The following is a 25234-nucleotide window of genomic DNA, read 5'->3' on the forward strand; positions in this document are numbered from 1 at the left end:
AGATGGGGCAATCTACTTCCGTAGTGATACTGCCTCGGAAACCCAAGGAGGGGTCGCTATGAGTCGGGTCCAACTCGACGGCACATAACAACAACAAGAACAAATTATATTTCAATAAAATGTATTTTTTTAAAAAAAGAATTAGCTGGAGAGCAACTGGGCAACTAGGGTTTATTCTTTGGGTTTTTGGTTTTTCATAGAGTTTTATGAGAAGTGACTGATCTTTATGTGTATTGTTTGTCAAATATATAAAATAAATTACAACTGACAGTAAACATTTAAAAAAAAAAAAAAAAAAGACAGCACTGACCATTACTTTAGATAGTTATTTGGGAAGATTTCTCTCAGGAAATGAATGAAAACTGAGACCTAAAGGATGAGAGAAATCAGCCATGGGAAGAGCACAAAGAAAGGGGAGGCAGGACATAGCATGTGCAAAACCACAAGGCAGACAGACGCTGGACAAGTCAATGTGGAGGCAGACTGGCAGGAGTAGGTGCTGTGAACAATGGAGAGGACAATAGTAAGTCTGGGAAGGGGGCACAGGCCAGAGCATGCAGACTCCATAGGTCAGAACAGAGTGGTGATTTTATACAAAGGGCAGTGGGAAGCTGTTGGATGGTTTTAAGCAGGGGAGTGACATGATCTTGTTTGTTTTATAGAGGGCTTCAAAATGGTTTGAAACGGTTCAGGTACAGCCAACTCAGTGAAACTGGAATAGACTCAAATTTTTAAAATTTGGGTGATCCAGAATGCTGACCAGAACAGGAAAAATTACAAGTTGAAGCCCTGGAATGGGACTCAGAAGAGGTATAGTGAGCCCTTTCAGGAACCTGTTGTAAGAGACTGGATTATTGCCAAGACTGCAGAAAGTGACAAAAAAAAAAAAAGAAAAGAAACTACCACATAGACAAAACTGCTTAAACTTCTTACCAGGCACTCTCAGATACAGACCTGAAGGTCAAGTTACTGTACGTCAACCTAGTTCAACTTGGTGCTCCTAAGTATTCATCTTGTAATGGCTCTTCTAGGCCGAGGCTAGATCTTTTCACTCCCAACGATTACACTCACTGATTAAGCCAGAAAGGCTAAGACAGTTTAGAGTTCTTGATGCTTTTGTCTTTGTCATGATTTCTAACTGAACAGCTTAAGTAACTGAGCATTCAGCATGCCTTCACCAGGCCAGCAGTCCTAGGCTTTTTCCCGTCTGCTTCCTGAGTATTGCGTATTAAATATTATAGATTCTGGATGTAGAAAGAGAACCCAACTTTGCTTTAGCTAACTCAGAAGACAGTTTCCACACAGTTACAGAATGACTGTGTACTTGTTTATTTACTTTTGATCATTGTGAGACTTGTATCTTAGAACCAGTAGACTGTAGAGTGAGACGGTAGAAATTAGTTCCTCCTTCACTAAAACTATCTGTGTTGGACTATATATAAAGCATATTTTATATAAGTTGGGAAAATGGTTTTTGGTCTATACCACCAACAGTGACATTAGTTGAGATTTTCCTCAGCTTATGCACACCTATATCCACAGTTAGGATTTAGGCATGTCATTGTCTCTCATTGCCACTTTCTGTTCTGGTGGTATATCATCATGGCTATTTTAATGAGAAATGAAAAGGAGTATCAGGTACTGCTAGTCTTATGCCATGTTACCAGAGGTTTAAATAATATTTAACAACACTTATCAGCCATAATCTTATTATGATGTGCCCATTATTATGATCAATAGCCATATATATATATATATATATATATATAAGAATATTCTTTTTTTTCCCAAAAACCAAACTCACTGCTGTCGAGTCAGATCTGACTCATAGCAACCCCTTCTTGGGTTTCTAAGACTGTATCACTACAGAAGTAGATCACCCCATCTTCCTTCTGAGGAGTGCCTGGTGGGTTTGAACCACCAGCCTTCTGGTTAGCAGTCAAATGCCCTAAGCACTACGCCACCACCAGAGCCCCTATTCTTTATTTAGGCCTCATATTATTATATATTTTTAATATCATACTTTGCCTAAAAAGAACTGTATCTTCTAGTAGAAATATAATATTATTCTATAATTATATAACATAAATAATATAACATTATATATATATATAATATAAATTATGTTTTGAAATTTTCTTTGAGGCAAAGCTTTTAAAAAGGAATAATGTGTTTAAAATTCAAACACTAACTATTAGATTTCTATCTTAAGCAGCTGAGCCTATTGATACTACAGTTGAAAGTGAAATTCCAAAAGAATCCAAAAAGGGCCTGGAAACTGAAAAATTACCTGAAACAGGTTAGATTATAAATTAAAAGTAGTTAATACATTGAAGTGCTCTTATTCTCTTATAAATAGTCTTATCCCTTATTTTAGCATAGTATCAACTTCCTACTTAATTTTTTCTGTACTGTATGCCAGTTGTGTGTTATATTTATTTAGCTTATTTCATTAAAAATGTATCTAACCAAATTTTGATACTATATTTTATTTTATATATTTTATTAATAGTGAGAAATGCCATATGAAATTCACATTAATTATCCTGTTAATTTGGCTTATTAATTATCTATTATTAATAGATAATAATTCATCTATAACCAATACAAGGAGAAAAACATAATTAGAATATGAATTTATGGAACGTATTTTGTTGCTTGGAATACTGTATTTCTTTCAAATATGATTAAAATATTATAAACTTATTTTTGACAAGAAGACTAAGAAAATAATATTTAAAACCTCTTTTTTTTTTTTTTTAACATTTACTCAAAAGTTATGCTGCCTGACTATCCAAAAGATGCTTATCCTGATGTTCCTGAAATGGAGCCACTTAAAGAGAAGATTAGACAGTTTACCATCTCCTGGAAGCAGCTGGAAGCAACACTCAATGATTTAACTTTAATTCAAATTTTAAACTTGGAGATTGCTGGCAAAACTCCAGAGGAACTACTTCAAAAAGTAGTAGAGACTATGGAAAGTAAGGGCTATAATCATAACATTTTTATTATCAGGAGCAGGTAATGTTATTAAAAGTGTTGTGAAACTTTAAAGACTTTCTTGATTGTTTATGAATTAAAACATTCAATAAATCCAGAGATGATATTTAAAATATCACACAATGGTCATAGCACAGCCACTGGCCAATCAGAGGAACCACTGGGCACAACTAGAATTGACCATAGTGGACAGCTGTCACAGAAAGAATTTTGAGGCCTATTCACATACATAAAGGAGCTCTGGTGACATAGTGGTTAAAGCATTCGGCTGCTAACAAACCCACCAGGCACTCCATGGGAGAAAGATGAAACAGTCTGTTTCCATAAAGATTTATAGCCTTAGAAACCCTATGGGGCAGTTCTACTCTGTCCTAAAGGATAGTAGCTATGTGTCAGAATCAATTCAGTGGCAGTGGATTTGGTTTTGGTTATTTACATACATACCAAGAGTTTAGTAATTACAATTAATTGTCCTAGCTTTTGACAACAGTAATACGTTAACATCCTTTTATTATAAAAATATATTCCCAAACGTTTTTGGTTGTTTTTGTTTGTGTGTGTGTTCTTTTACAGAACCTTTTAAGTACACTGGGTGGGATTTAGGTATTGAAGATTATGATGAAGAAACTGAAGACTATCAGGCGGAAGCAGAAGTTGATGAGGAGCTGGAAGAAGAAGAGGAGGAAGAGGAAGAGGTACGATTCTTTTATTTCTCATTCTCATTTGGAAATCACACAGAATATGTATATCCAGAGCGGGAACTATCACTTTTAGACCCAAGTGAACAAACAGGTGTCCTCAATTTCATAAATAACCGCTTTCATACATAACTTCTTTGTAAGAACCAACAATGAACAGTATGATCAATGAAGGATGCCATCTGAGGAGCTGACATTTGAGGTGAGACAAATAGGCTGAAAAGGATACGGACAAGGATCATTCCACTGCAAAGGCCAGAGATGGGCACACGCTCAGCGCAGCCAAGAAGGAAATTGAATGTGGCTCCACACATCCTCCCACCCCAGTTTCACTTGTACATAGATAGTGTATTGTACCCATAAAGAGAGAAAAGGGATTTTTTTGTGTGTGAAAAAATATATAGATTTTAGAAAAATTAAAATGTATAAATTTAACAGAAGTGAGTGTTTTATAGGAGCTCTGGTGGCATAGTGCCTGAGGCATTTGACTACTAACCAGAAAGCTGGCGGTTCAAACCCACCAGCCACTCCTCTTAAGGAAGATTGGGCTATCTACTTCCATAGAGATACCACCTCAGAAGAAACCCAAGAAGGGGTTGCTATGAGTTGGATCCGACTCAACAGCAGTGAGTTTGGTTTTTTGGTTTTGGATGTTTTATATAAAATACAGCAATGTTGTCTTTGAGGGGCCACTTGCATAGTAGTGTGCAGGAGTCTCACACAGGAACAACCCCTGGTGATGCCCCATTCTTACTCTCTTAGCATCAGAATTTTGATAGCCATTCTCATTGGATATTCATCCAGTTCAGGCATCTATCTATAATAAAACATGAAATAGTTCTTTTAATCCTAAGCTTTATAAATTAAAAAAAAGTGTTACATAAACATATACTCATATGTTGCTTAACATAAACCCAAATATTTATGTGCCAGATTACAAATGCTATGCAGTGTAATTCTGATGAGAGCTTTCAATACTTGAGCCAGGGCGGCTGAAGGAAGTGATGTTACCTTACTTCTAGTCACATTCTCTTCTGTCATCCTCCTTCTGCCGTGTCTGCTGATCCTCTATGTCTCCCTCTCTTTTGTTTCCTGCATCCAAAAGAAGGGCTTCTTTCTTTTATCTGTAGAAAAATCTCAGTCTGTCTATAACATGCCAAACTTACATTTTAAGTATGGTCTTCACTGACAATGTAATGACTGTTTCTTACTTCCTCTCTTCCTAGTAGGAAACTACAACACTATTCTTAAGGCCCTGCTTGAACAATTTCTCTTAGAAAGATAAGCACGAGGCTGGTCCCCATGAGGCGGAGGTCAAAGATGTCCCAAATGTCCAAACTACCACGCCACTCCATCATTTCAGACATTGACTCCTCCTCCTCCTCCCAGTAATTTCCCCAGTCTTAGGGTTCTGTATTTCACTGTAATGCCTCACAGAACTCACAGACACCCAAGGTTTCGTCTCACGTAGTAGTGGTGGAGGCTGGCAGGCTGGCGAGTCCCGGGTCTGTGAGTGGGTCTGGTGGATCCTCCCAACCCTCGGGGTTTGATGAACCTCAATCAGCAGATCAGATGACGGCTGCTGTCCCAAATCCAGGGGTGAGGTGAGGATGATCCAAGACACAAAGCCGGAGAAGAGGAGAGGGAATCTTCCCAGGAGATTCATAGGTATACCCTCAGGGAAGCGAAGGGTGGTGTTTTGAATTATACCCTCCAGCAAGGCAGGACTCAAGATACATTCCACCTGTGTTGCCCTAACAGCATTAACCTAAATCCCATCACAGAGTCGATTGCCAGTCATTATAGGGAATGACTACTACCAGCTGCCCAGCCAAGTTGATGCCTGACCTTAACTACCACACCACCCCAAATAGGCATGGATAATGGGATTTACAAAACACCACAGAATGGAGGACAATGGCTAGAAGGGCCACATCAAGCAATTCACTGCAGGCCCTAATAAATATCTTAAATTAAAAGGCTGGACAGAAGACCTATTTCAAAGTATAAGAACAACCATGTAAAAAAAGACAGAAAATTTGAGAGAAAAGATATTTGGAGGATAGACCCAAGAGACCTAGCCAGTGATAGGTGTTATGGAGGAGAAAAAGGAAGAGATGGAAGAGAGGCAAGAATTAATTTCCCTGAGACTCAGAGACATAACCTACAGATTGAAGGGCACACCCAAACCAGGCAGGATTGATGAAAAAAGACAAACGCTTAGTCCTGGGCAAAAGGAGTATGACTCCTGAACTTTGAGAAGAAAGAAAATAGTTCAAGTATCCACATAGAAGATAACACTTCCTCATTGCTACAATAAACTAGAGCCCTGGTGGCACAGTGGTTAAAGAACTTGACTATGAGCCAGAAGTTGGTGGTTCAAACCCATCAGCTACTCCATGAGAGAAAGATGTGGCAGTCTGCTCCTATAAAGCAGATGCCTTGGAAACCCTGTGGGGCAGCTCTACCTGTCCTATAAGTCACTGGAAGTCAGAATTGACTCAGTGACAGTGGGTTTATAAACACTTGAACATTTAAAAATGTGTATTCTTACATCATTTTTCTAATTGCTAGTGAGTTAAATAAGTAAGAAAAAATAAATTTACAGGCTACTGAAAAATGAACAATAATATAAAAAATCACACATAAAAGCATTGTGGTATAGCAGAAATAGAAATTAGTGTCACCAGATAAAATACACAATGCCCAGTTAAATTTGATTTCAGATAAATGTGTTTGTGCATGAGATGTGCTTATATTGAAAATTTGTTATCTGAAATTCAAATTAAATTGGATGTCTATATTTTTATTTACTAAGTCTGGCAACCCTACTTTAATAAATAATTGTTGTTGTTGTTATGTGCCGTCGAGTCGGCCCCGACTCATGGCGACCCCTCCTTGGGTTTCCGAGGCAGTATCACTACGGAAGTAGGATTGCCCAACCTTCCTTCCGAGGAGTGGCTGGTGGGTTTGAACCGCCAGCTTTCTGGTTAGCAGTCAAGTGCTTTAGCCACTATGCTACCAGAGCTCCTAATAAATAATTAGGAAACAGGAAATATTGGGAAAAAATAACAAAGCATTCAACTCAAGAACCTGGAAAGAAAAGCACAACAAAAGAAACCAAAAGAAAGATGAAGATTAAAGGCAAAAGTTAATAAAATAGGAAAATAAGACAATATAAAAACAGTAGACCTAATTACAAAAAATGTAAGGTTAGTTCATTGACAGGAGTAATAAAATGTACAAATTTCTAGCAAGCTGAGTCATGTAAAAAGAAGTAATAAACATGTGGAATGAAATGGGTATATAGTTAGATAAAAACAAAACAGTTGTTTTAATTGTGGAAGCTGTATGTTAAATACATTTGAAATTCAAGATGAAAAGAATTTTACCCAAAATAAAACAACTACTAAAATTTGCTTAGGAAGAAAGATAAAAGCTGAACAAACAAAAATAATATTGTTTATAGGTCATTTCTAATATACTTTCTTTGATTAGATAGTTCCTGTGTTATGTATGAGGAGCTCTGATGGTGTAGTAGTTAAAGCAGTCCATTACTAACCAAAAGGTAGGTGATTTGAACCCACCAGCCGCTGTACAGGAGAATGATGAGGCCGTCTGCTTCCGTAAAGATTAACAGCCTCGGAAACCCTATGGGGTAGTTCTACTCTGTCCTAAAAGGGGTCACTATGAGTTGGAATCAACTCGATAGCAGTGGGTTTTTTTTGTTTGTTTGTTTGTTATTTTGAGTGGATATTGCTTACACTCTTCCATATCATTGAGAAAGAAATAGACTTCCCAGTCATTTGAAGCTTGCATAACCCTAATGCAAAAATTGAACAAGGCAGGCCCAAGAAAAGTATAGATTAGTCTCATTTTTGCACCTTTACAGAAAATGTTCCTTATGTCTTATTTGGTGAAAAAGAAGCATGTTATAGAACAATTATGTAAAGTATTATTCCTTTTTTATTTTTTTAAATACTGTATTTGTGCTTACAGGAGCTCTGGGAGCATAGTGCCTAAGGCACTTGACTGCTAACCAGAAGGCTGGCGGTTCAAACCCACCAGCCACTCCTCGGAAGTAAGATGGGGCAATCTACTTCTGTAGTGATACTGTCTCAGAAACCCAAGGAGGGATCACTATGAGTTGGGTCCGACTCGACGGCACATAACAACAACATTTGTGCTTAATATATGTCTAATTTTACATCTGTCTTGGGGAAAAAAGGGTCTAGAGTGATACATTATTAAGAGTATTAATATAGTGTTGGAAGGAAAAAGATGAGGCTTTTAATCTTTACACATTGTGATGTATTTTGAATACTTTTACAATAAGCACATTTAAACTAATAGGAAACAAAGCGAATCCTGAGACCTCTCCCATTTAGTTTAAAAAGTTGGGACCTTGGTTTAGCTTTTATTTTCCTAGGTGTGCTTACTGCTGGGTGCCATCTTGTCAGTTCTGACTCATAGCGACTCTGTGTGACGAGTAGAACTGCCCCATAGAGTTTTCTTGGCTGTAATGTTTACAGTAGCAGATGGCCAGGTCTTTCTCCCACAGAGCTGCTGGGAGATTCAAACTGCCAACCTTCCAGTTAGTGGCTGAGCATTTAGCCTTTGAGCCACCAGGGCTTCTTATTTTCCTGGGAATACTATTTTTCACAGTGACTCTGCACCAGCAGCACCTCCTGAGGCTTTTCATTCCACCTGTGTCTATAGAGCGCTAAGCATTGTTTAATTCTTAGTGATGTTTAGAAAAAGCAAGAATCATGGGATGTGAATTTAGAGGGATATGAAAATTGATTTTTTTAATATAATCAAAATCAAATAACCCATCCACTGCCATTGAGTTAATTCAGGACCTTTGAGTAGAACTGCCACATCATATCGAAACCAAACCAAACTCACTGCTGTGGAGTTGGATCTGACTCATAGCGACCCCCCCTTGGGTTTCCAAGGCAGTAGCCATACAGAAGTAGATTGCCCGATCTTCCTTCCGAGGAGTGGCTGATGGGTTTGAACCACAGCCTTCTGGTTAGCAGTCAAATGCCTTAGGCACTGTGGCACCAGAGCTCCTTAAAATTGTATAAAGACTGCCGTTTTGTGGATTATTTTAAATTTGTGTTACTATGGATTAAATGTTGCTCAAGATGAATTATTTTTTTAATTTCCTCTTTGGTATTGCGTCAAATTACTGCTTAATAATGGTCTATAAACTTTGAATATATTTCTAGAATGAAGATAAAATTAAAGAAAAGAGGAGGCATTTGGGAGATACAAAGCACTTTTGTCCAGTGGTTCTTAAAGAAAACTTCATCCTACAACCAGGCAACTTAGAAGATGCAGTTAAATATCGAGAAAAGATCTACTATTTTTCAAGTGTTGAGGCTAAAGAAAAGTTTTTGGAGCATCCTGAGAAGTATGTGGCTCATGACGAACCCTTAAAGGTAATAGCAATATTCTTGTCCTAAATTATCATTCCTTACTACCAACCTCCATTGTTGGAGATCGGTAGTGTTGCCAATCTGATATAACAATGAAGTGTCTCAAAGAACAACAATTTTGGAATATAACATAAAAATAAGTGTCTATTTTGATTTCTACAGTAATACTTCAATATGTATCTTTTTATCTGGAATAAAAAGACAAAGATGAATTTATTGCTTACTATATTAGGAGTTCTGGTCGTGTAGTGCCTAAGGTGTTTGACTGCTAACAAGAAGGCTGGTGGTTCAAACCCACCAACCACTCCTCAGAAGGAAGGTTGGGCAGTCTACTTCCATAGTGATACCACTTCAGAAACCCAAGGAGGGGTCACTATGAGTCGGATTCAACTCCATGGCAGTGAGTTTGAGTTTTGGAGAGTTTTTTGGTATATTAAGAAACAGGAGCTCTGGTGGCGTAGTGCCTAAGGCATTTGCCTGCTAACCAGAAGGCTGGCAGTTCAAACCCACCAACCACTCCTTGGAAGGAAGGTTGGGCAATCTACTTCCGTAGTGATACCACCTCAGAAACCCAAGGAGGGGTTGCTGTGAGTTGGATCCGACTCACCGGCAGTGAGTTTGGTTTGGTTTATATTGAGAGACAGAATCCCTTATTGGTGCAGATGATTAGCACACTTAATATGCTTTTCTTGCTAACTCAAAAATTGGAAGTTCAAGTCCATCCAGAGGCCCCTTTAAAGAAAGACCTGGCAGTTTATTTAAAAAAAAAAAAAAATCAGCCACTAAGACTCTATAAGCACAGTTCTACTCTAACACTCATGAGATTGCTACGAGTCAGAGGTGACTGGAGGGCAATTGTTTTACTGGTTTATACTAAGAGAACAAGGTTTTGTTCTGTTATACATAAGGTCACTGCTAAAGGGACAAGGAGGCCACATCTCCTGACCTCCTCTAACCCCACAAGAGGAAGACAGGATCACCATAAGTAACCCAAGGCCTATTCCTGCAAGGCCAGACATGCTGCCTCCTTCCAGCCCTTTCACCAACCATTCCTCCCAAAGCACCCACCACCTCTCTCCTGGACTCCGTAATTCACTGCAGTGGCCACACAGAACTCACAGATTATGGGGTTTATTAGGGAAGCACCAAGCTACAATTCAAGTTCAGGAAAGACACTCAGTCTCTTTCCCAGCCTGCCAACTCTCAGCCAACACTTTCACAGTCTCTCTCCCAGCAGTGCGTGTCCCTCGGTGTCTCAATCAGCAATGCGTGTCTCTTGAGTCTCTTTCCCAGCAGCACATGTCTCTTTCATGAGAGCTTGTCTCTTTCAGCAGAACATCCTTCTCAGCCAGCAGTCAGAGAGAAACCTCTTCTGCCTCTAGAAAGCCTCCTTTTGAGCCTGGCAGAATGGCCAAACTAACCAATCATAACATCAGATTTCTAAGCATCTGAGAGAGAGCAAACTTCCAGAACATTACTGTGTGCTGCTCCCAACAGAAATACCCCAGGTGGATGATTTTAACAATCACAAGCTACTCAGTTTTTCACAGCAAATTCCACTATGGAGTTTACAAAGACTTATGGCTAAAAAAGCCATACCAGATAATTTACTACACCACAGTCACCATGAATCAGAGCTTACTGAACATCAACCAACAACAAAGGCTGGTATGAGCACTGTCTCTGAGCACGGCAGTCAGCTGATTTTCCACAGGGTTTTTGGGAAGTGTGAAATTCAGGAACTGGTGAGCTTTCAGAGGCCTAAGTGGTTTGACATCATCTGTAGAAGTCTGATCAGGTGAGACTACTGATTGACTGGGTCACACTCAGAGGCATGTTCATTGGAGTGAGTCTGTCTCTGACTGGCTGACTTTCAGAAGCAAGAGGCTGACACTGATTGGTTCAATTACAAAAAAAAAAAAAAAAAAGTGTCCTCTGAACTAAATTGTCAATTAAATGGGCTTACAACTGACTGCCATGAAAATAATCGGTCTTTTCCTCAATTTGTGGGAACATTTTTATTCTTACTTATTTATCTACCATTGGAACTTATTTTTTTCTACCTTCTTTAAAAGAAATATTTATCAAGAACACATTGTAGCAGTATTTTATTCATTTTTAAAAATAAAGCACAACACATAATTCTACCAGCTTTGGACAACAGTTTTTATTTTTATGTTTTACTTTCCAGTTCTCTTCCACATGGATATATTTTTTTCCTAGTGTATATAATGTTCTGTGATCTGCTTTTCACTTAATATTACATCATAGAAATGTTTTTGTATTTCTACATAGATTTCTTAATACCTAATCATTTTGATCATCAAAATGATTTTAACATCAAATTCATTTTTAGACATTTTTTCACATTATTTTGTGTAGTATTTTCCCATGGTAGATATGAAATAGTACTTAAGAAATCTTTGGGAATAGCATTCTTGTTTCTTTTGAATTATTTTGTTAATATAGTTCTCTGGGATGGGAGTACAAAATCAAACTATAGAAATCACAATAAGTTGCCATATTACTTTACATAATACCCATGACTTCTTAAGCATAACATACAGAACATGATTTAAATTCTTCTGGATAATTTGGGTCGTTCTCATGAACCTCAGTTTTTATATAACGCCCACGGGGACTGTTGCAGCATGTGAGTGGTTGGGCTGTCACTAACAATCCCCAGTCTACTGGTGGTGGGGGCCATGAAGGGCTGTGGCCATTTGTCTTCTTTTGTCACTTTCAGGTGTCATTTTCTCTCCTTCTGAGTCATTTTGCTGCTTGTGCTCTATTTGTCTTTTTTACTCAAATTCTTGTGGGTAACATCCCGAAAGCCTGATTGTGACTCCACAGTTCCCCTGCAAAGCATTTAGTGCGTGGAGTTAGTCACGGACGTTTTCTTCCATGTTTAGCTACCATAATGCAGCAGTCTTCCAGACAGATCAGGTTGCCCGAGAGTTAACCTGTGTTACTCCAGCAGTTTTACCACTGAGCAATTTAAAAGTACTGTGTGAGGCTGCGGCTGCATAATTTCATACTGGTTCCAGTTTTTATGTTTTTGTTTGTTTGTTTGTTTTTCCCATTGCTCAATTTTTCATTGTTTATAATACTTGCATGTGTTAATTTATGAGGAAATCAAGTCTCCCCTCTCCACTGAAGTCCCAACTCAGAGACAATATCCTTAACATTTCTATTTTTAATTCTTCAGTGGTTGTCTCCCATACTAGAATGATACGCTTATCTCTCCATTTCCTGATATATTGACTTTAATCATTAGCAACTGACTTTCGGAGATGACAAGTGAAGATTTAGTTCTTACACTACCTCCTTTCCTAGAGATTTATATCTATGTTATTTTTCATTCCATTGTTGGCAATCTTTATAACTTTAAGGAACATTCTCAGTTTTCCATTCTTTTTATATTTTTTGTTAAGTGTGTCTTTACTCTCCTCTTAGCAAAATGAGATATGAGCCACCCCTGCCCCCTTTTCCTACCTCTCCTTCTCCATTAATGTATTCTGTCTTCTATCTTTGGTGTTTATACTTTCATACATCCTGGTTGTTAACATTTGTATGCTGTCCAAGAGCCAATGAAGTCTATGCTTTGCTCCTACATTGACTCAAGAATGTGAAAACCAATAAACTAATTTTCATATGCAAAATTTCAGGCCAAGTTGTATGTTAGTATTTCATTTCTTTATAGTTGAATAACATTACTGCTGGACAATAAAATGAAAATATATCTTCTTGCAATTTCTTATTGCAATTTTCTTTCTTATATTCTTGCCTTTATCAATTTCTTAAGTTCTCCTAAGCTTTCAAACATACTTTATGATTGTCGATTCCCTTTGCTGCCAGAGACCTCCATCCAGAGTCTTCCATCCTCCTGCTAATGACCATCCTGACAACCCCCTTCACCATACCTTCAATTTGACTCCCTGAATCCAGGATGATATAGAACTCTCTTAATTGCAATTGGAGGAGCTCTGGTAGCATAGTGCCTAAGGCACTTGACTCTAACCAGAAGGCTGGTGGTTCAAACCCACCATCCACTCCTCGGAAGGAAGATGGGGCAATCTACTTCCGTAGTGATACTGCCTCAGCAACCCAAGGAGGGGTCGCTGTGAGTCAGGGCCACCTCGATGGCACATAACAACAACAGCAATTGCAATTGATGGATGGATGGAAGGAAGAAAGTTTACCACAAACTGGCTTAACTAAAAGGTACTGGCTTTAGATGTGGCTTCTTGCCTACTATCAAGTGTCAAGTTTGTCACCAGAACCCACTTTCTCTCTTTCTCTCTCTCCATTTCTCACTTCTGCGTTCTCTGCATATGTATTCTTAGGGAGTTTCCCCCTTGTGGGAAAATGGCAGCAAGAGTTCTAAATCTTAAATCCTTTTGATTTCAAAAGAAGCAAAAAAGGACCTGATTTGTTTTTCCTCAAAACCTTCAGCAAAAGTTTCACTGAACCAATCACAGTGGCCAAAAGAATGTGATGCATCCATTGACTTAAGTTTTGTAGTGTGCCCAATTCTTGAACTAATGATGGAATCAATTCCACTGATGATCCTCACATAAAGTGAAGAGTAGCCTCCCAGAGCTCTATCCAGATATGGCTAACAGAAGAATGGTGAACACATGGGAGTAAAATCCATAGTTCTTTACATCATGTTTTCCTTTTTTTCCCACCATTGTTTTGCTGAAACACATCCTCAACTGTCTTCATATCTGAAAATGTCCTTATTTGGTTCTCATGTATGACTGATAATTTTTCTGTCCATAGATTTCTAGGTTAAAAATCATGTTCCTTTCAGAATATCATGGATTTATCTTTCCCTTGTGTATATTTTCCTGATATACCTTCTCCCTACATCTTTAAACTCTTCTCTGAACATTTTCTTTACAAGGACAGGAGGTAATAAGGTTATTCTTGTTGCTTCTCTCTGCTTTTGCAATTCGTAACTTCTTCCTTTCCCGGAATTTCAATTCCTTTGAAGTGCATACTATCCAGATATGGCAACATTCCCCCTCCCCCCTTTTTGCCTTCACCAAGGAGCTCTGTGGTTTAGTGGTTGAGGCGTTTCTCTGATAACAAAAAGGTCAGTGGCTTGAACACACCAGCCGCTCCATAGAAGAAAGATGAAGCAGTCTGCTTCAGTAAAGATTTACAGCCTTGGAAACCCAAGGGGATTGCTATGAATCAGAAACAATTTGATGGCAGTTTGGTTTGGGTTTTGTGTGTTGTCATCACTTACCAATTTCATAGTCATTTATCATCATTCACAAAAGACTTAAGCTTCAGCTTCACCATAGCTCTCATCATCATTCTTGTCAATTTCAGCATCCACATGGATGATCCATACTGTGGATTCTCTGGCTTTGAGCTTTCTCATCTCCAGAATGGAGATTATAGGCACTTATAGGGGGCCTTTAAGAGGCTTTTTGCTTGGTTTATTGTTGTTGTTGTTATGTGCCATCAAGTTGGCCCCGACTCATAGCAACCCCTCCTTGGGTTTCCGAGGCAGTATCACTATGGAAGTAAATTGCCCCATCTTCCTTCCGAAGAGTGGCTGGTGGGTTTGAACCACCAGCCTTCTGGTTAGCAGTCAAGTGCCTTAGGCATTACACTACCAGAGCTCCCTATATAATCTCTAAATAAGGACAATTATAAAGCCATATTTGCACCTAACATGATATGCTAACACATGTACAACCAAAACACATTAAAATTATCTACATTTCACAGTTCATAACAGAAGGAAACAAAAATACTTGATGCATATATACAATGAAGAAATATAACAATCACAGTCCTTGTTTCTGTAACTGGTCACATGGTTGTAGCTATATTCAGGACTAACTTCTTCCACCACCCATTCTGTATTTCCCTTGCCCTCAGCATGCACCTCAGCTGGTCATGGTTCTTTGCCTGGTGGGGTGACCCAGACCTTCATTCCTGAAGGGTCTGGGCCGTTAGCAGTCATATCAGAAGTGGGTTGCTGTAATTTTCCATTGACTTTAATCACAGGGCATGGTAGTACTAAGAGACGTCCTAAAGAATCTCCTATATTCCAGACATATTCTTCTTTACCTCCATTATGTAATGTCAATCCAATTTCCCCTTGGTAATCAGGATCTATCATACCAGATAGCACAATAATGCCCTTCTTTGTCAGTTGATCCAGAGGCATGAGGAAGCAAAAATGGCTGGGTAGTATTCTTAATTTCCAGTTCAATGCAATCAGTATTGTGTCTCCCGATGGGAGTGTTCCTTCTTTTGAGACTAAGATCTTCAGACCCATAAAGCATAGGGTAGAAGGAACAGGAAGCAAAAATTTTTTGAGTGGGTCACTAGGGGTAATAGTAAGTGGTACCACTCCCGTTTCCACTCCTTGGTTCCTGCACCCGTGAATCCTGGTTTTTGGAGAAACAGCACTGTATATTGGACACTGGTTTAGAGCATATACAGCCTCCTGGAGAACATTGCCCCAACCCTTCAAGATATTGCCACCTAGCTGCACTGTAATTGTGTTTTCAGTAGGCCATTCCATCATTCTATCAAGCCAGCTGCTTCAGGGTGAGGGGGAACATGGTAAGACCAGTGAATTCCATGAGCATAGGCCCTTTGCTGCACTTCGTTTGCTGTGAAGTGAGTCCCTTGATCTGAAGCAATGCTGTCTGGGATACTATGACAGTGGATAAGGCATTCTGTAAGTACACAGATGGTAGTTTTGGCAGAAGCATTGCATATAGGGAAGGCAAATCCATATCCAGAATAACTATCTATTCCAGTAAGAACAAAACACTGTCCTTTCCATGATGGAAGTGGTCCAATGTAATCAACCTGCCACCGGGTTGCTGACTGATCACCCTGAGGAATGGTTCCATATTGCGGACTCAGTGTTGGTCTCTGCTACTGGCAGATTGGGCATTCAGCAGTGGTGGTAGCCAAATCATCCTTGGTAAGTGGGTGTCCATGTTGCTGAGCCCATGCATAACCTCCATCCCTGACACCATGGCCACTTTGTTCATGAGTCCATTGAGCAATGACAGGAGTAGCTGGGGAAAAAGGATGGCTGGTTTTCCATCCTGTCCACCTGATTGTTAAAGTCCTCCTCTGCTAAGGTCTCCTTTTGGTGGTCCCCTTGAGTCTGGCAGTTTGAACTTAGACTTAAAGCCTCCAAACTGTGAGAGAATAAATTCCTATTTGTTAAGGCCATCTCCTCTGTGGTATTCCTGTCATAGTGGCACTAGGTAACTGCCTGCAACAGGACCATAGTCTTGTGGGACAACTTAGTCAGTTGGCATAACATAGGTCATATAGATAATATTCTACATCCCACTTTGATGAGCAACATCTGGGGTCTTAAAAGCTTGCAAGCAAGGGACAAGGTTGTAGTCACTTCTTGGCCACAGCCAGCTACCAAGAGGGAATGAGTGGTTGGACCTGTGGGCTCAGCACCATAGTTGCAGGGGACATCAATCTCAACTGGCATAACATACTACACAAAAATATTGTTCCACATCCTACTTTGACAAGCAGTGACTGGGATCTTAAAAGCTTGCAAGTGGCCATCTAGATGCAGTGATGGGCCTCTCCTCATCCAGAGCAAAGAATGCCAGAGCAAAGTGCCAGAATGAAGAAAACCAAAGGCACATGGAAGCAGTTAGTGCAAGCAACTGGTACACCATGGAATCCTCAGCCTATATGACTATGAAACCAGAAGAACTAGATGGTGCCTGGCTACTACTGTCAACCACTCAGAGGGGAATCTATGTAGGAGATCCTGGATAGAGTGGGAGAACAATGTGAAACAAAACTCAAAACCATTTTAAAAAAGGGGGGGACCAGGTTTGTTGGTCTGGTAGAATCTGATAGAACCACTGAGACTATGGCCCCTAGCTGCCCTTCAGGTCTGGAATTGAACCCACTCTTGTGAGTTCCAGCCAAACAAAAGAGACAGGCATATAAGCTGAACATTCACATTAGCTAGATACACACCTTGGAGAGATCAATAATGGGAGAATAGAAGGGCTGTGCATGCACAGGAGACAGCTCGGAGGGCAGGAGTGCATGGGAGGGAAAGACACATGGAAGAGTATGAGGAGAAAGTGAAAGGGGAGCTGTTGCACTGTGGTAAATTACAGTCAATGTCATGAAACCAAGTGTATGTGAGCTGCTGTATGGAAAGTGAATTTGCTCTGTAAACTTTCACCCAAATCACAATAAATTAAAAAAAAAAAAAAAATCTTACAAGCAGCCATCTAAGATACAGCTATTGGTCTCTACTCATCTGAAGTAAAAAAAGAGTGAAGGAAAACAAAGACTCAAAGAAAAAAGTAGTCCACAGGACTAATAGCCAACAAGAACCACAGCCTCATCTAACACGAGACCAGAATAACTAGATAGTGCCCAGCTACCACTACTGACCGTTCTGATAAGAGACACAATAAAAGGTCCCACATAGAATGGGAGAAAATGTAGAACAAAATTCAAATTCCTAAAAAGTACCAGACCTACTGGACTGATAGAAGCTAAAGGAACCCCCTAGACTATTGCCCTAAGATAATCTTTGAATTTAGAACTAAAGCTTTTCCTGGAGGTCACCTTTCATAATAGATTGGCTTATAAAATAAGCAATATCACCCATGACTAATGTGCTTGTTTAAACAATCAGCTTTATGAGACCAAATGGACAACATTTATCTAAAAGCAAAGATGACAAAAAGGCAAGAAGGGGAAGAGAAGTTAGATGAATGGAAACAGAATGGAAATAGTGATAATGGTGACACATTGTGAAAATTATAACCAATATCAGGGAACAATTTGTATAAAAATTGTTAAGTAGAAACCTGCTGTGTAAATGTTCACCTAAAACACAATAAAATATTTAAAAAAAAAAAGATGATCCTGTGGACATTGGTAATCCCTGAGGACCATTGTTGTAATGAATTACACTGAAACCTATGAGAGTCAGAACTCAATGAGACTGCCTTATTTATCCAGGTCTTGCAAGTCTTACACCTTTGACAGGGTGCAGTCTTACCACTTTTCTATCACTCTCTTTTAATGGGAAATAATTTTCCTTATCTGACAGGTTTCTACCTTACAAAGCTTCTGGCTTTTGCAGGTTTTATTGTATATTAATTGATACATGCAGTAAGATGGCAAAATATGCAGACAAGCTATACAGACCCTCTTTAACAAAGAAAAGAGAAACCAGATACAGAAGATAATCCTGGAACCCTGAGCTTTGAAAGGAAGGATAAAGAAGTGGATTAAACACCAACTAGTAGAATAACCTGAATGAAAACAGTGGGTAAGGGGACAAATGGAGCTGCAGACTGTCAGCTATCCTGACAGCACGGGCAGACTGAATATTTCCAAGCGGTGTTAGGACCTGAAAATTAACCTAAAAATTGGCACCGCTCTCTAAGGGCTGCATAGACAACTGCAGTGGTGGCTGATGACTAAAAAGGGAAACAACAAAGAAGGAGACAAACTGAGTTGTGGACTTTTGGCTGTCCAGAGAATGCAGCCATTTTGAATGTTTACAAGTGATGGCCATTTTGGATATTAAAGCAACAGTGTTCTTGTTTACATTCCAGGGATGTAAGAATAGGCTCCACTTGCTGAGGATAGCACAGACATACAGGAGGCTGAAAGGAAAGGAGACAGGTGGTGAGTGTGTAAGTGCTGCCAACTAGTGAACAGAGGAGCACAGTGCCCTGCTTACTCACATAACATCCAAAGAAAGGAAAAATCTTGAGTGAATCACTCCAACATACAATCATCAATTAAATATAAATACAAAAAAGTCACATCTCAGAGACAACAGATCATCATAGTCCACACAAAGAAGCAAGATAAAGCAGGAGAAATAAGGAACTAGGATACAGACCCAGAACACATCCCTGAGGAAGAAGCAGCATTGGAACTCCCTGATAAGGTATTCAAAAGAGTTATATTTAGGTTACCTGCAACAGATAAAGAGACAGATCAAGGAAAATACTGACAAAATTGGGGAAAACCCTAGAACAATTTCAAAAGGCAATACAAGAACAAAATAAATGAAAAATTAGAAATGATACAAAATCTACAGATAGAAATCTAGAAGATTAAATTCCCAGAAATAGATAACACATTGAATGGGCAAAGGATTAGAATGGGGTGAATCAGAAAAAAGATCAAAACAAAAGGAAGAAAGCCTAAGATTCATTTGGGATATCATCAAAAGGAATAACCTACTTGTAATTGGAATTCCAGAACAGGAAGAGACAAATAAAACCAAAGAGAAAATCATTGAAGATTTGTTGGAAGAGAATTTCCCTGATATGATGAAAGATGAGACTATATCCATTCAAGAAGTCCAACAGATCCCAAACAGGATAGACCCCAAAAGAAAATCACCAAGACATATCATCATCAAACTCACCAAAACCAAAGACAAAGAAAGAATCCTGTAAGCAGCGTGGGAAAAATGAAATGTTACTTACAAAGGGCAACCAATAAGACTAAGCTCGGATTTCTTGGCAGAAACCATGCAGGCAAGAAGGCAATGGGATGGTGTATCTAAAACCCTGAAAGAAAAAAATTCCAGTCAAGAATTATATACATGGCAAAACTGTCCCTCAAAAATGATGGTAAATTATAGGATATTTATAGATGTTGTTGTTGTTGTTAGGTGCCATCAAGTGGGACCTGACTCATAGCGACCCCTCCTTGGGTTGCTGAGGCAGTATCACTACGGAAGTAGAAAGCAGAAATTAAAAGAAATTGTTTAAAACAGACCAACCTTAACAATAGATGCTAAAGGAAGTCCTTTGGACAGAATATCCAAAGTAAATAAGCCTACAGGGAACCAGAGACATCAATTGGCAAAGGAGAACAACTACAAACCAAAAACAGGGAAAAAAATAATGTAATTACAGAACTTCTAAAAGGTGAGAAAGTCAAGACAATTGCAAGATAGAACAGACTGTTCTAAACTTGGGAAGAAAATTATAAATCACAAGGGTAACCTCAAAGAAAAATGATAAACCTTCACATCAAATAAAAAAGAGGACCAGCACAAATATTTAGCAAATACTAAAACAATAGCAATGAAGGAAGTGATATCATGATTCATAAACAAAAATCTCAGTGCAGAAAATGATATGGAACAAAGAAATCAGTAACACCAGGAAACTACTTATCTGACAGTGGACTTATCTCTAAAATTTATGGAAAATTCCAACACCTCAACAACAGAAAGACAATCCAATTTAAAAATGGGCAGAAGACATGAATAAACACTTCACCAAAGAGGATATTCAGGCAGCCAACAAACATATGAAGAAATGTTCATGGTCGTTAGCCATTTAGAGAGATGCAAATCAAAACATCAAAACAATAATGAGATACCATCTTGCCCCAGCCAAATTCAACAAGACAGAAAATAACAAATATTAGCGAGGATGTGGAGAGATTGAGACTCTCATACCCTGCTGGTGGGACTGTAAAATGATACAACCACTGTAGAAAGCAGTATGGAGATTCCTTAAAAGCTGGAATTAGAAATATCATTTGAGCCAGCAATCCCATTACTAGGTATATATCCTGAAGAAGTGAGAGCCAGGACACAAACAGATATATGCATACCCATGTTCATCGCAGCACTATTTACAATAGCAAAAAGATGGAAACAACCTAGGTGCCCATCAATAGAATAATGGATGACTGAACTACATGGTACATACACACAATGGAATACTGTGCAACACTAAAGAATAATGTAGAATCTGCAAAACACTGCATAATTGGATGAACTTGGAGGATATTATGCTGAGTGAAATAAGTCAATCACAGAAGGACAAATATAGTATTAGTTCATTTTTGTAAAAAGTCAAGGAAAGGTTTGTGTATGGAAGGAAACTTTCTTTGTTAATCACCAGGGGTAGGAGGGGAGGGGAGGGATCTCTGAAAAAAAAAAAAAAGATACCCTAACATTGAACCATCCATGAGTTCCAGAAAATTATAATCACTATGTGGACTTGTTGTTTTTAGGGGCCATCAAGTTGGCTCCAACTCATAGCAACCCTATGTACTACAGAACGAAATACTACCTCATCCCTCGCCATCCTCACAATCCTTGCTGTGCTTGAGCCCACTGTTGCAGACAGTATGTCAGTCCATCTCATTGAGGATCTACCCCTTTTTCTCTGACCTTCTGCTTTACCAAGCATGATATCCTTATCTAGGGAATGGGCCCTTCTGATCACATGACCAAAGTAGATGAGATGAAGTCTGGCCATTCTCACTTCTAAGGAGCATTCTGGCTGCAGTTCTTCCGGGATAGATGTGTTCCTTCCTCTGGCATTCCATAGTATTTTCAATATTCTTTGCACAATTCAAAGGCACCAGTTCTTCAGTCTTCTTGATTCATTGTCCAGCTTTCACATGCATATGTGCCAATTGATAATACCATGGCTTGGATTAGGTGCACCTTAGTCAAAGTGCATCTTAGAGCAAAGTGACATCTTTGCTCTTCAACACTTTAAAGAGGTCTTTCGCAGCAGATTTGCCCAGTGCAATATGATGTCTGATTTCTTGACTGCTATTTCCATGAGTGTTGATTGCAGAGCCAAGTAAAATGAAATCTTTCACAACTTCAATCTTTTCTCCATTTATCATGATGTTGCTTATTGGTCCAGTTGTGAGGGTTTTTGTTTTCTTTATGTTGAGGTAATCCATACTGAAGACTGTAGTCTTTGATATTCATGAGTAAGTGCTTCAAGTCTCTTTACTTTCAGCAAGCAAGGTTGTGTCTTCTGCATGTCACAGGTTGTTAATCCTGATGCCATGATCTTCTTCGTATAATCCAGCTTCTGGGATTATTTGCTCAGCATACAGATTGAATAAATATGGTGAAAGGATACAACCCTGACCCATACCCTTCCTGATTTTAAACATTGCAGTATTCCCTTGTTCTGTTTGAATGACAGCCTCTTGGTCTATGTACAGGTTCGTCATAAGCATGATTAAGTGTTCTGGAATTATCATTCTTGCACTGTTATCCTCAATTTGTTATGATCCACATAGTTGAATATCTTTGCATAGTCAGTAAAACACAGGTAAACATTACTCGGTCTTAGGGGGAATATTTTAATAAGGTGATCACGTTTTCTAAAGTACTCAAAAGTTCCTTTTCTTCACTCCCTCCTGTCCCACCTTCCCTTACCCAACCCCCTTGACAGGCTCCTCCACTAAGACTGTGTCTTCTGGGCCCCCATGGCTCTGGAAAAACTATTTGTGGAAGGTATTTGGCAGAAAATTTTGGCATTTTCCACATTCAGTTTGAAGAAGTCCTTCAAGAAATATTAATGATCAAAACTGAAAAGAAAATTGGACCTGAATTTGAGGAAGACTCTGAGGATGAACAACTTGCAAAGCAAGAAATTGAAGAGCTTGCAATTCAAGCCAATGTTAAGATTGAGGAAGAAAGTACAAAGAAGCCGGTAGTAATATTAGTACTCTTTGCAGATAGTTGTGTTCACTGGTATTGCTTTTGCAAACTAGAATGTAAGAAGTATAAAGTATTATAAAGTTTCTAATAAGAAAAAAAATCTATGAAAAGCACTTAAGATTTATCCCTGACATGTTAAATAGAGATCTTACTGCCCACCTAAAATATAAAATACTGAGTTTCACATGACTCCAGTGAAAGATCGGGAAAGCCTTCCCTGACAATCATAGTATAGACATTTGGGGCTATGTTCTTTGCTATGTCCTACCTAGACTATAAGGTTTTCAGTTACTGTGTTTTCTATGTCCTCTATCAAATATCATAAAAATCTGTCCCAGTGCCAATGAGATTCAAAAATATTAATTTCTAGCAATGCCTATAAGAAAGTATTTATAAATTATCTCTAGATCTCTAGATAATTTATATCTCCAAATCAAAACAAAACACACTGCCATTGAGTTGATTCTGACTCAGCAGCTCCCACTAGGTTTCAAAGGCTGTAAATCTTTAAGGAAGCAGACTCCCTCACCTTTCTTCCAAGGAACAGCTGGTGGGCTTGAACCATAGACCTTTTGGTTAGCAGCCAAATGCCTTAAACACTACACCTCCAGAGTTCCTTAATGTCTATCTGGCATTGTAAAAATAACATTCTTAATTCTAACTCACTTGTTAACCATTTCTGAAATACCTAGATCACTTTTGTCTCAAATGATCTCCCAGAAATAGACCAAGGTTGTTGTTGTGTCGTGTACTGTCGAGTTGGCCCCAACTCATAGCGACCCCTCCTTGGGTTGCCAAGGCAGTATCACTATGGAAGTAGATTGCCCAGCCTTCCTTCTGAGGAGTAGATGGTGGGTTTGAACTGCCAACCTTCTGGTTAATAGTCAAGTGCCTTAGGCACTAGTTAATGTGTAATACTTACAAAGTTGGAACAGGGCTGTATAGCAGGATGTAGTGTCCTAACAGGTGATGTGCATCCCTTCAAACATATTCTTTAAATATTTGCCACTTATATTTGGTATAGCTGGAGAAATTGAGATTCTGTTAATTTTTTTAGAAAAAGTATACTTTGATCTAGATTTTGAAATTCAACAGGTATATATTTTAAAATGTAGCAGGATATTTCCTACTTTTCTGGAGTTTTTTTGTTTGGTTTTCTTTCACAGTTTTCTGAATCATTTGACTCCTCAGAAGGCACATGAAGAGATTTTACTTTTAGATAATAAAATTATATCCCACTTCCTGATAAGCAAAGATTGTTATACCTTATTCAGTTTCAGAAATTTTGGATGACAAAATTTCTAAATAAAAATAGTTCCACTCTAGTAAGAACTATTGTTTTTAAATATCCATTCAAGACTGATCCTACTTCAGAGAGAGCTGAGCTGTTAATGATCACAACATTTTCTATTTATTATTACAATATTTCAGTCTCCTTATAGATTATATTCCATATGGCTGCCTAGCTGACTCATCGCTTAATTATGATCTAGGTTGGAGAGTTAATACTGTATAATTACAAGAAAGACAACAAAAATCAGTAAGCCTTGTAGGTGTGTGACTTAGACCATACGAGGTTTTAACCAAAAGTGATGAGACAGGTACCAGAGTCCATGTATGAAAATCAGTCCTGTTAATTGTTGGTAATTACTCTTAACCATAAACCAAACCAAATTCACTACCATCAAGTTGATTCCGACTCATAGCAATCCTCACTGGATTTCCTGAGGCAGTAAATCTTTACTGAAGGAGATTGCCCCATCTTCCTTCCTCTGAGTGGCTGGTGGGTTTGAACCACCAACCTTCTGGTTAGTAGTCAAATGCCTTAAGCACTGTGCCACCAAAGCTCCTTTCTTTCTAACTGTAGTAAATATAATTTAACACTTATAATCATTTTAAATATTGATTTAGAAATAGAGCCCAAGTTTTGATATTTTAAATACAAAACCATAGTATAAAAAAATTACTGAAAAAAAAAAGTAGGTTTCTTCCCAATCAACTATGGACTGTTGTTGTTGTTGTTGTTTGTTATGTGCCGTCGATGGACTGTAGTGGTCTTTATTAATATAGAGTTTTGTTTTATTTTCTAATTCTTTGTTTTCAGACTCCAGAAGTACATCTTACAGAGGAAGAAGAAGCAATCAAATCATATCTAATAGACAATGACCCATTACCTCCAGAGATTCTTGAAAGAATTCTTTCTGAGTGGTGGCTTAAGGAACCAATACGGTACTTTAATCTATACAGGATTATATATTTACTGACTTTTATTTGCTTTATTCTTAAAAGTTAAAGGTGCAATTCCATATAAATTTAATAATTTTCTCTTCTAGCTCCTGTCATATTAAATGAATGACTCTTGCTTTGGCTACACCTTCAAAACATCTGGGGAGTTCTTCAAAAATTCTAATGACTAGACCTCATGCTAAAACAATGGCATCTGGTGTGGGGCTGAGACCCAGGCACTGGCATTTCTGAGAGTTCCTCAGATGGTTCTCATGTGCAGTCATGGTTGAGAAGGCCTGTTCTAAACCCATGTACCCTAATTATGTCCAGGACTCTTTTCTCAAATTGCCTTTTGGCAA

At 38.6% G+C, this 25234-nt stretch overlaps 1 protein-coding gene across 1 annotated transcript in view; it reads left to right on the plus strand.

Annotated features, from left to right (window-relative positions):
• The window catches only part of AK9 (adenylate kinase 9), a 178447-nt gene that overhangs the window by 105362 nt on the left and 47851 nt on the right, over positions 1-25234 (plus strand). The window contains exons 19-24 of the mRNA XM_007940858.2: positions 2213-2299; positions 2778-2981; positions 3574-3695; positions 8933-9145; positions 22381-22641; positions 24754-24878. Of these exons, the coding sequence (XP_007939049.1) occupies positions 2213-2299; positions 2778-2981; positions 3574-3695; positions 8933-9145; positions 22381-22641; positions 24754-24878 (1012 nt within the window). The remainder of the gene's footprint in view (positions 1-2212; positions 2300-2777; positions 2982-3573; positions 3696-8932; positions 9146-22380; positions 22642-24753; positions 24879-25234) is intronic.

The sequence above is a fragment of the Orycteropus afer genome, unplaced genomic scaffold (assembly GCF_000298275.1).
Source record: "Orycteropus afer afer isolate SDZICR_OR568_19922 unplaced genomic scaffold, OryAfe1.0 scaffold00072, whole genome shotgun sequence".
Taxonomy (NCBI): domain Eukaryota; kingdom Metazoa; phylum Chordata; class Mammalia; order Tubulidentata; family Orycteropodidae; genus Orycteropus; species Orycteropus afer.